The following is an 11,117-nucleotide window of genomic DNA, read 5'->3' as shown; positions in this document are numbered from 1 at the left end:
GTTGCCACTTTTCCAATAACCTTGCCATAATGGTAGTTTCTAGAAAGGTATTTTGAGTAGCATATATTTTTAGGCCTCGAGTTTAACAAAATATAGGTTTGAATTATGTTATATATTTAATCACGCACTGCAAATTGTCACAGGATGAAATAGACATCGAATTCAAGTCCTTGGAAAAATAAGATTTTGGTTTATTTTCTTGGCTAGAATTCGAGAAACATTGATTATCGTTTTTCAAGTTTAATAGTGATTATATTAGTCCGTTTATTTATGTTAAGGAGAAACATTAATTTTAATCTTATTGAAATGGCTATTTTCTACAAAAAATTTGTGAAAATTTTGGTTACACGTCCAAGATACATAAAAAATGCGGCAAAAATATAATTTTTGCCCCAGAAAAAGTATGGTTATTCTCGAAATAGTGAAATATTAATGGTAATATTTTGAGCTCAATTTTAATATTGACATTAAAAAATGATGTTGATGATGATTATGTAATAATGCTAAGTTTTGTATTTTTTTTTTCGATAACTTGCTGTTCTCAAATTTGAATAATGTTAATTGTGACATTTATAATTTAAATTTTTTTTTTTTTGGTTGGTATGTTTTTTTTGTTACTTCTTCTCGTCTTTCACTGTGCCATGACATTGAATGCTTGATATTGATATTTTAATTTTAATTTTCTTGGCTGGTGATATTATAGTTTTGCTGTTAAAATGTCAATTGTTTCAAAAGAATTGTGGCAACTATTAAGCAGTTTAAGAAATAATTAAGAAATTTTTAGTAACTGTAAAGGAATTTAAGAAATCTGATTTTTTTTTTATTGCTACTACCACTGTTACCAATTAACAATTAAGCAACTAGCAACTTATCGCAGCACCAAGCCACTTAAGGGCAACACAGCTGTACGGGATCCTCCTCCTCCCCCATCTATTCATATTCTCACTCTTTACTCTCTCCCATGAAGCTTCAGTTCCTTTAAACCCTTTCATACGAACTCTGCCCGCCTTTTTTGAGGGTATCCTGCTTTTTTTTGCCCGAGAAGGATGGGCAAATTGCCCCATTGCCCCAGATTGATTTCTGGCAGCCTATCATCCTCCTTCCGTTAAATATGTCCTACCCATCTTCAGCTTTCTTTCACTATAGCCCTGGAAAGTGAGACTGTATATAGAACTAACTTAATCCTTAAGCAATTGTTTTGGAAATACATCTAGCATGTCTTCCACATGTCCATTTTTCAGAGCCATACCATATCACTATCATTAGCGTGACTTCCATTTTCATAACCTTAGCTCGAAGATAGATCTTCGTGTTCTTCAGAACTTTCAACTGAAAAAAAATCTTTGCTTTGGCTATTTGATTTTTTACACCTTCACTGCATCTGCCATCCTTACTAATAACTCTACGTCGGTAAGTGAAAGTATCCACTTCGTCGATTTTCTTGTTACCTAACATCCTCTTTTCAGTCTCATCAAACAGTTCGTGGTAACGAACTGTAAGTAAGGAGCGACCCGGGCTCAATGGTAACTGAAACTCTAGACAACGGGTTTTTGATACCAATAGATACATCAAAAGAATCAAATTTCAATGCTGATTTCAAATATATAACTTTCATCAAGTTTAGTCATACCTATCAAAAGTTACGCGCCTGAGAAAATTTGGCTGATTTTAGAAAAAAGGGGAAAGACCCCCTAAAGGTTATAGAACCTTAATGAAAGTCACACCATCATATTCAGCGTATCAGAGAACCCTTCTGTAGAGGTTTCAAGCTCCTATTTACAAAAATGTGGAATTTTGCATTTTTTGCCAGAAGAAAGATCATGGATGCGTGTTTTTTTGTTTTTTTGTTTTTTTGTTGTTTTTTTCCCCAGGGGTGATCGTATCGACCCAGTGGTCCTAGAATATAGTGGGAGGACTCATTGGATCGGAAATTAAAAGTTCTAGTGCCCTTTTTAAGTGACCAAAAAAAAATGGAGGGCAACTAGGCCCCCTTCCACGCTCATTTTTTCTCAAAGTCACCTGATAAAAATTTTGAGATATCCATTTTGTTCAGCATGGTTGTAAATATGATAAATATGTCCTTTAGGATGACTTAATCCCCCGAAGTCCCCGGGGGGAGGGCTGCAAGTTATGAACTTTGCCCAATATTTACATATAGTATTGGTTATTAGGAAGTAAACATACGTTTTCAGGGGGGATTTTGTCTGGTACTGCGGCGTGGGTAAGTTAGAGGTTAGGTGGGAGGATCTTTTTATGGAGGAAGTTTTCATGGGGGAAGGGACATTGCTATGAAGGGGGCGCCGGATTTCCCAGCATTATTTAAAAAAAAGATCAGAAATTAAATATAAAAAAACAAGGTTTTCCAACTGAAAATAAGGAGTAACATTAAAACTTAAAACGAACAGAAAATATTACGTGTATGATTGGGTTCACCCCCTATTCAATACCTCGCTCTTTAAGCCAAATATTTTTTAGTACTTTCATAAGAGCTATTTATTCTAAATAACGGCCTTTGTAATTAAGGGGTCATTTTTAAAGAATTGGAACAAAATTCGAACTTTAGCTTAAAGAGTGAGGTATTGACTAGTAGGCGAGCCCCCTTTTATACGTATTAAAAATATATGAATATAGAAGTTCGTTACGTAAGTTAATTCGTAAGTTACGTATATTTATTACTAATAAAAACGTTCGTAAATAAAATTAAACAAGTTTCGAGAAAGCCAAAACCAAATAAAAGTAAAATTAATATGCAAGTTTTGTTTTAATTAGTCATGTACGGTGAGCCAAAATCAAAACCTGCATCAATTCAAAAATGTTCAAAAATTAAATGTTCAAAAAAAGTTTTTTTTTAACTGAAAGTAAGGAACGACGTTAAAACTTAAAACTACAGAAATTATTTCGTATATGAAAGGGGCTGTCCCCTTCTCAACGCCTCGCTCTTTACGCTAAAGTTTGACTTTCTCACAACTCTTATTTTTTTAAACAATAAAAAACTTTAGCGTAAAGAGCGAGGCGTTGAGGAGGGGACAGCCCCTTTCGTATACGGAATAATTTCTGTTCGTTTTAAGTTTTAACGTCGCTCCTTACTTTCAGTTAAAAAAAACTTGTTTTTTTTTATTTAATTTCTAGTTAAAACCACTTAATCATTTAACATTAATTCAAACCTCGATCATGAACGCTCAAAACCTCCAAAACTCCCTTGATTTTGCCAACATTATTGTCTAGAACACTAAAATCCGGTGTAATAGATAAGTCTAGGATAATTTTACCCCCCCCCTTGCCCCATTTTATGAGTCATTCAAATAATTTAGATAAAACAGGTAGGATAAAAGCCTACTTAACTGCTGATTCCACACCAAACCAACTACTAACCTTGTTTCTCACCTTAACCACAACAATGTTGTTCTATAATATTATACTAATCATTTTAATTTGCATTTATGGCATACTATAAAAGGATTGAGCCGTCGCTAAAGCTTTGCCATCAGTTGAATCCAATGTTTGTCTATAATCTCTTAAACTCAGCTCTAAAGGATTCTTAAAATTCTATTGCTCTTCCGTTAATAGTTAACCTTGAAACTCTGATCAGTGGATCCTTCCCTCTTCCTAAAACCATACTGTTCTTCTCTTAATATTTTTACCTTCAACATCTCTTAGTCTAATAAGTCTAATCTTACTAAGTAATTTTCTCTCCCCATAAATCAAGCTAATGTCTCTGTAATTGCTGCAAGTCACTCTTGTTAAATGATTGTTTGAAAATTTCCACTAGAAAATTGTTTCTGGAGTCACTAGTGAAATATTTTCTTGTGCTATGGTATTGCTTACTATATATATTGTTTATGTTTTTTTATTTTTTTTTTATTTATTTTTTTTTTTTATTTGTTATTTTTATTATTTTTTTTTTTTTTTTTTTTTTTTTATTTATGTTTTTTTTTTAGTTTGATATAAATACTCCAGTTTTAGCTTAAATCAAGTTCGCAGGATATAAATGTTTCTTTTTATCAGTTCAATTAACCTATTACAAAATAAGAAATAAAGGAAAGAAACAAATAGCGTGTGGTTTTCCATGATATAAAAACAGGAATTGTAAGAAAAAATTGAATCAAATGAAAAAAAATCATTGAAAAAAACGACTATTGAATCAAATATCATCATATAAGTAATTGATCTGCAGCCAAAACTGTAGAAGTGGAAACACTGGTAAGGTTTCCCTGGAAAAGAAATCAAATTATCTGTTGTCATTACCAATTTGTCCCTGAATATCTTTCAAAGGTTTCTCTTCCAAGTTCTGAGTTTAGAAAGTTCTTCCCCTGATTTAATGCTTCTAATGTTTTTACTTTCATTTTTGCTTAAATGCTTTAATTGATAGTATTTAATTGAAGAAGTATTTAAAATAAGTATTACGTATTTAAATGAATAATAATTTAATGAATTTAATCGAAATATTTAATGGAAATAAAGTTTTTAGTCTTAATCAATATGAATCGAGATTAATCTGAGTATATAGTCGAAATCGAGTATATAATTGACAGTATTTAATATTTAATTCGACAGAAAAGTATTTATTTGAAAATATTTAATACTTTCGTTTTTAAAGTTTTGATTGAAATTATTTAAGTATCTAACTGAAAGAAGTATGAACTATTTAATTGAATTCTAATTCAAGGAATCCTATCAAAGTGTTTAATCGAAATTAAGATTAATCGAAATTCATGTGAGAAATTAAATTTAGAATTTAGTTTAAAGTATTTAATGCTTTCATTTTTGCTTCAATGCTTTACATGAAAGGATTTAAGTATTTAAATTGAAAGAAGTATTTAAGTATTTAAATGAGCACTAATTAAATAATTTTAATTGAAATTATGTATTTATTTGATATTAAGATTAATCGAGATTAATCTGAATATTTATTCGAAATTAAATATTTAAAGGAAGTTTTTAATATTTAGATTAATAGAATCGTATTTGATTGAAAGAATTTGATAGTTTTTTTTTTGTTTATTATGAAGGTTTTCGCTTATATTTTTTAGAACTAGAAAATAAATCGCTTCTACCTTAAAAATAATTTTTCGTGCCAGGCACGTTGTTCTAAAATCACGCGAGTAAATAAATGTATGTTCTTGAAGGATGAATAAAAAAGGAAAAGAAAAAAAAATGGCATCTCTGTCTGATGTCAAATCTAGTCTAACTGAACATGTCATGAATTGGGTACTATTCTAGCTGATTGAGATGAACACTTTTTTAGTTGTGCCATTTTTTTAAATGTTAAAACATGTGGTCCATTTTTAGTTTCAGTTAAATATAAATCATGAAAATTTTAAATATCCTTAATTAAACTAATTTATTTCTCGTTCATATTAACAGCGAAAAAAGATTTGATGGTATTTCAACCCAACTGAGTTTCTTAACACAAATCCGTAATTTTGTTTTTCTCTAAATAGCATATCCTTGAATTAGTCAGAGAGGACGGAATTTGCGAGATCCAGAAATACTTGTTTTTGAACTGTGTGTGACTACTTTACTATTTTATTTACTATTATATTTTATAGTTTACTATTTATTTATTTGTGCCCGCTTACAATTAATATTGGAAATGGTACCAAATGAAAAATAAAAAAAAAATAAAAAAATTAGTACTAAAATTTAATTACAAGTATTCAGTTAACATAAACAGTTGAGTGAGAGGTGAATCATAAAGTTTACTGAGAGATTGCATTGTAGCTCTCCATTCTAAATCAATCACCCTCGTGGATGGATTAGGGATTCCATATGTGGATGGGGTATTTCCTTTGGAGAATCCTTGTGGAAGCCCTTGTTTCAGATTGGGGGAGAGACGACGGCATCAAAAAGTTTTGACATAGTAAACCGATTGGATGATCACTTACATTTGACAGCTTTTTCATAACCCGAGCGGATAGGTTTACAGACTGATTCTGTCAACAGGCATCCAGTTAACCTAAGCGTCTGGCCGTAACTGATACCAAGGTATTTCAGCTGATGCCATCAAGGACAAATTTTGATTTGGCGGAATTAGTGCTCTAAAAACGGCAAATTCCGTTTTTTCGATATTGACTCTCAATTCTTTTCTTCTATATAGAGTCACTAGAAGGCGAAGATTCCCTTATAAATTCCTTAGCGGGCTGGTTAGAAGCAAGTGGGCGTCTGCATAATAACTAAAGCTTTTTTCTATCTGGTTTTGGAATTTCGGTTACTATTAGCCTGAGTCGCTGCTTACTTACAATTCGTCACCACGAATTGTTTGATATTGGACGTGCGGCAACAACCAAAATTAGTTGGTGTGTCACCCTGCTCGATGCACATTTGAAATAGTAAGGCCCAATACTCATGTAGAAGCTTTGTGCCATACTGTAAGTATCTCACAGCGATCCCATCGACCCTTGGGGACTTGCTCTTTTTCAATTTCGTCACTAATACCTCAGTACGCTATTCAGAAATAATAACAACAGTGTGACGGAGAAAGTGAACTATATATCCTTGAATTATTAATGACAAAAAAAAAGGAAATACAAGTGAATATGTTGTAAAATTTGTATTATTTAGGTGCATCAAGTAGATATTTTTTTAGCTGTTCCATTTTTTTTAGTTAGGCAAGCAATTCTCCATTTTCAGTTTCAGTCAAATTTAAAACTAGAAATGTTTAATATTCATAGTTACCTTACCATAGACCATAGCTCTGCTTGTAACTCCTGAGGTGTCATGAATGAGCCGTTAATCATTCCTCTGATTTCATGTTAAGACTTTTTAGTTTGTCAAATTTTTTAAAGTTTGGCAAACAATTCTCCATTTTTAGTTTCAGTCAATGTTTTTTTAATTTATCAAACAATTATCCATTTTTAGTTTCAGTCAGTTTTTTTTTTAATTTATGAAACAATTCTCCATTTTCATTTTCAGTCAAATTTAAAAGTAGAAATATTTAATATTCATAGTTACCTTACCATAGACCATAGCTCTGCTTGTAGCTCCTGAGGTGTCATGAATGAGCCGTTAATTATTCCTCTGATTTCATTTTAAGACTTTTTAGTTTGTCATATTTTTTAAAGTTTGGTAAACAATTCTCCATTTTTAGTTTCAGTCAATGCTTTTTTAATTTATCAAACAATTCTCCATTTTTAGTTTCAGTCAAATTTAAAAGTAGAAATGTTTAATATTCATAGTTACCCTACCATAGACCATAGCTCTGCTTGTAGCTCCTGAGGTGTCATGAATGAGCCGTTAATTATTCCTCTGATTTCATGTTAAGACTTTTTAGTTTGTCATATTTTTTAAAGTTTGGTAAACAATTCTCCATTTTTAGTTTCAGTCAATTTTTTTTTAATTTATCAAACAATTCTCCATTTTTAGTTTCAGTCAGTTTTTTTTTATTTACTAAACAATTCTCCATTTTTAGTTTCAGTCAAATTTAAAAGTAGAAATGTTTAATATTCATAGTTACCTTACCATAGACCATAGCTCTGCTTGTACCTCCTGAGGTGTCATGAAAGAGCCGTTAATCATTCCTCTGATTTCATGTTAAAACTTTTTAGTTTGTCATATTTTTTAAAGTTCGGTAAACAATTCTCCATTTTTAGTTTCAGTCAATTTTTTTTAATTTATCAAACAATTCTCCATTTTAGTTTCAGTCAAATTTAAAAGTAGAAATGTTTAATATTCATAGATACCTTACCATAGACCATAGCTCTGCTTGTACTTCCTGAGATGCCATGAATGAGCCGTTAATCATTCCTCTGATTTCATGTTAAGACTTTTTAGTTTGTCATATTTTTTAAAGTTTGGTAAACAATTCTCCATTTTTAGTTTCAGTCAATTTTTTTTAATTTATCAAACTATTCTCCATTTTTAGTTTCAGTCAGTTTTTTTTATTTACGAAACAATTCTCCATTTTTAGTTTCAGTCAAATTTAAAAGTAGAAATGTTTAATATTCTTAGTTACCTTACCATAGACCATAGCTCTGCTTGTACCTCCTGAGGTGCCATGAATGAGCCGTTAATCATTCCTCTGATTTCATGTTAAGACTTTTTAGTTTGTCATATTTTTTAAAGTTTGGTAAACAATTCTCCATTTTTAGTTTCAGTCAAATTTTTTTTGATTTATCAAACAATTCTCCATTTTTAGTTTCAGTCAGTTTTTTTTTTATTTATGAAACAATTCTCCATTTTTAGTTTCAGTCAAATTTAAAAGTAGAAATGTTTAATATTCATAGTTACCTTACCATAGACCATTGCTCTGCTTGTACCTCCTGAGGTGTCATGAATGAGCCGTTAATCATTCCTCTGATTTCATGTTAAGACTTTTTAGTTTGTCATATTTTTTAAAGTTTGGTAAACAATTCTCCATTTTTAGTTTCAGTCAATTTTTTTTTAATTTATCAAACAATTCTCCATTTTTAGTTTCAGTCAGTTTTTTTTTATTTATGAAACAATTCTCCATTTTTAGTTTCAGTCAAATTTAAAAGTAGAAATGTTTAATATTCATAGTTACCTTACCATAGACCATAGCTCTGCTTGTACCTCCTGAGGTGCCATGAATGAGCCGTTAATCATTCCTCTGATTTTATGTTAAGACGTCGATTTATTTTTATCTTATGAAAAGCCTCCATGATAAATACAATTTTTCTTTGCCTGTCAATTTTTCTACAAAAAAAAGTATTTCATAGCTTGGTAATGGACTTTGAATACATCACGTAAAATCTAAAAGGTTTCTATTTATAGGAATTCATAGACGAACATCTCGGCCAGTAGCTATCAAGGTGATAGATAAGCAACGATTTCCAACAAAGCAAGCGGATCAGTTGAAAAATGAGGTTTCGATTCTTCAAAACCTGTCACACCCGGGTGTAGTCAATCTGGAGCGAATGTTTGAGACTCCGGAAAGGATTTTTGTTGTAATGGAAAAGCTGAAGGGGGATATGCTGGAAATGATTCTCTCCAGTGAGAAAGGGCGATTGTCGGAGAGAACTACCAAGTTCCTTATTACACAAGTACTTTACTCCTTGGATTTTTGCCCTCATCTCTCTTAAGTTAGCTAAATTTAGTTACTGTGAATACCCTGTGGTAGCGCAATGGGTTGATGCTCTGCTTAGTAATGCAGGGAAGGGGTTCGATTCCTGTCATTGTAAAAAAGTCCCAGTAACTTAAACGTCTCTTCAGTACCCTATCTCTGGAGGAGCTTTATCCTTATCCTTTCGTTTGAAGAAAGGGACATGGGGAGCTTAAATTAAGTGCATAATCTAAGTTTGGAGTAATTTTACCTCCCCATTTTATGAGTCAAACAAATAATTTAGATGAATTAGTTAACACATAACCCTGCTTCGTTGCTGATTCCAGACCAAATCATCTACCAACGCTTTCTTCTCTGCTTAACTGCAACGATATATTTTACATTCTAGCACTAATCGCTTTAACTTACTTTATTCTATAACAATATCCCTTTTTACTTTATTGACTATACATTATCTTACTTTTGCTTTAATTTTAGTTTTTACTTTACTTTATCTTGTACTTCATTAAAGAACAGACTCAAGCTTGTCCCTGAGGAAAAACCACCAACGCCCTCAAATGTTAAGCAGCAAAATTTTAAAGATAATCTGAAAACTTGAATAAAATTACATGTTTAATTCTTCTTTTATGTCTGTTTCTACTTTTCTTCTCTCTCTCCTCTTCGTAAAAGAGAACAACAATTGTATTTATGTATATTTTTAAAAATTAGTAGCCCCAACTAATGTAGCCCAATGTTAGATGGCCAGATTATGCAAATAACGCAGACAATCAATAAAAACGGCTTATAAACGGAAGATTCAGCCTATTTTAGAAATCTTCTGTTATTCAAATAAAGCTGGAGCATAGAGAATCAGAAGGACTAATTATAAAAATTTCGGAGTCAAAACTGTTGGTTCTAATGGTGTAAAATTTCACAAAAAAAGAACCAATCGGGTATAATTTAACCTTTTCCTTTTTATACCTTAAAATTTCACAAATAAACACAGAAGAGCCAATCTCGTTTTTATTTACAAGATAATTTAACCCTTTTCCTTTTTATAACTTAAAATTTTTACAAATAAACGCAGAAGAGCCAATCTCATTTTTATTTAGAAGTGAATTTAACCTTTTCCTTTTTATACCTTAAAATTTTACAAATAAAAATAGAAGAGCTAATCTCATTTTTATGTAGAAGTGAATTTAACCTTTTCCTTTTTAAAAATAAATTTCCTTTTACAAAAAAAAAATACAAATTAACGTATAAGAGCTAATCTCATTTTTATTTAGAAGTGAATTTAACCTTTTCCTTTTTATACCTTAAAATTTTTACGATCGGCATCACACACCTTACACATAACCGATCACAAGGACACGCTCTTATAATAACTCCAGAGCAACCCCCTCCCCCCAAAAAAAAAAACATTGATAAGCTTGAAAAACTATGCAAAAGTTTTTGAAGTCTTTTCACCGCCATGATAGAAAAAAGCTAGTAAATGATATTTCTCAATTTTATAGGAGACCAGAAATCTGTTATTTCCATTAGAAAGACTAAAATAAAAAAAAGTAAGCACTTTATTAAAAAAGATACAAAAGGTTTTTTGAACTGGTTTTTGTAGCTCTTGTTTTTTTCTTCCTCTATCATTGAAAGAAAAAAAAATCTAGTAAAAAAATTTCGTTCCTAGCTCCTAGTGGCTAGATAGAAAGAAATAAGTTAATGCCTCATTTGAAAAGGCGTAATAAGTATTATATTTTTTTTACAATGTCGATTTGTTTTTTTTTCCAAGTTCTATCATTATGTAATCTTCGTATCAAAAAAGAAAAGACAATTCTAGAAACAACTTTTCATTTCTAGCTCTTAGTGGCCTTGATAGAAATAACAAAAAGGTTAACCCTTCGTTCTGAAAGGTTTGATAAGTACTTCAGTTTTTTTTTTTATTATTCTGATTAAGTTCTATCATTATGTTATTTTAGTACCAAAGAGGAAAAGACAATTTAAGTCATAAATTTTCACCTCTGGGTCCTACTGGTCTTGATAACCTTTCAATAACCTTGTACCTCTAGATCCTAGTGGCCTTGATAACCTCTCAATTCTGGATACTAGTGGCCTTGATAACCTCTTA

General features: G+C 31.0%; 1 protein-coding gene across 1 annotated transcript in view; it reads left to right on the top strand.

Annotated features, from left to right (window-relative positions):
- PKD (serine/threonine-protein kinase D3) overlaps positions 1-11,117 on the top strand; it is a 177,902-nt gene that overhangs the window by 151,287 nt on the left and 15,498 nt on the right. Inside the window, exon 13 of the mRNA XM_089092070.1 lies at positions 8,731-8,999. Within this exon, the coding sequence (XP_088948196.1) occupies positions 8,731-8,999 (269 nt within the window). The remainder of the gene's footprint in view (positions 1-8,730; positions 9,000-11,117) is intronic.

The sequence above is a fragment of the Artemia sp. Qi Xiang Cuo genome, chromosome 7 (assembly GCF_049724085.1).
Source record: "Artemia sp. Qi Xiang Cuo chromosome 7, ASM4972408v1, whole genome shotgun sequence".
In the NCBI taxonomy this organism is placed as follows: Eukaryota; Metazoa; Arthropoda; class Branchiopoda; order Anostraca; family Artemiidae; genus Artemia; species Artemia sp. Qi Xiang Cuo.
This window is presented reverse-complemented; position numbering and strand designations above follow the sequence as displayed.